General features: G+C 67.6%; 1 protein-coding gene across 1 annotated transcript; it reads left to right on the plus strand.

Annotated features, from left to right (window-relative positions):
* Positions 1-5: 5 nt before the first annotated feature.
* Positions 6-1049, plus strand: LOC119345094 (putrescine hydroxycinnamoyltransferase 3-like; the record flags this gene model as incomplete). Its single annotated transcript, XM_037615315.1, has 1 exon — positions 6-1049. A coding segment is annotated over one exon (1044 nt), but the record flags the coding sequence as incomplete, so codon positions are not given.
* Between the last annotated feature and the right edge of the window lie 7 nt (positions 1050-1056).

Here is a 1056-nt window from a genome sequence, read left to right on the forward strand (position 1 = left end):
AGCTCGGCGAGTCCCCCGACGGCACGCCGTCCGTCATCCTCAACGACCGTGGGGCGCGCCTGGTTGAGGCGACCGTGGACGCCGACCTCGTCGACATTGCGCCCTCGAAGCCCACGCCGGAGCTTCTGAAGCTGCATCCTGACCTGGAGGCGGAGCACCAGGAGGTGGTGCTGCTGCAGCTGACAAGGTTCCGGTGCGGCTCGCTCGCTGTAGGGTTCACGTCCAACCACGTCGTCGCCGACGGCCACGCCACCAGCAACTTTCTCGTGGCCTGGGGCCGCGCCACCAGGGGGCTCCCCATGGGTCTCCCGCCAGTGCACCACCACGCGGAGCTATTCAAGCCACGCTCGTCGCCTCGCGTGGAGCACGACCACCGCAACAGGGAGTACTACATGCCGTCGCCCACCGACGTGGTCGGTCACCACGGCGATGCCGCCGACAACATCGTCATCCACAAGGCGCACTTCACCAAGCACTTCATCGCCGGTCTGCGCGCCAAGGCGTCAGAGGGGCGCGGCCGGCCGTTCAGCCGGTTCGAAACCATCCTCGCCCACCTGTGGCGCACCATGACGCGCGCGCGCGACCTGAGCCCCGAAGAGACCTCCAAGATCCGGCTGTCCGTGGACGGGCGGCACCGGCTCGGCCAGCCGGCGGAGCACTTCGGCAACATGGTGCTCTGGGCGTTCCCGCGGTCCACGGTGGGCGACCTCCTGAACCGGCCGCTGAAGCACGCCGCACAGGTGATCCACGACGAGGTGGCGAGGGTGGACGGCGCCTACTTCCAATCTTTCGTCGACTTCGCCACCTCCGGCGCCGCCGAGAAGGAGGGGCTGGCGCGGAGCGCCGTCTGCAAGGACGCGCACTGTCCGGACGTGGAGGTGGACAGCTGGCTGACGTTCCCGTTCTACGAGCTGGACTTCGGCACGGGGAGCCCGAGCTACTTCATGCCGGCCTACTTCCCCACGGAGGGGATGCTTTTCCTCGCGCCGTCCAACTTCGGCGACGGCAGCGTCGATGCCTTCGTACCCCTATTCCAAGATAACCTTCAAGCGTTCA

Source organism: Triticum dicoccoides, unplaced genomic scaffold, assembly GCF_002162155.2.
Source record: "Triticum dicoccoides isolate Atlit2015 ecotype Zavitan unplaced genomic scaffold, WEW_v2.0 scaffold204909, whole genome shotgun sequence".
NCBI lineage: Eukaryota > Viridiplantae > Streptophyta > Magnoliopsida > Poales > Poaceae > Triticum > Triticum dicoccoides.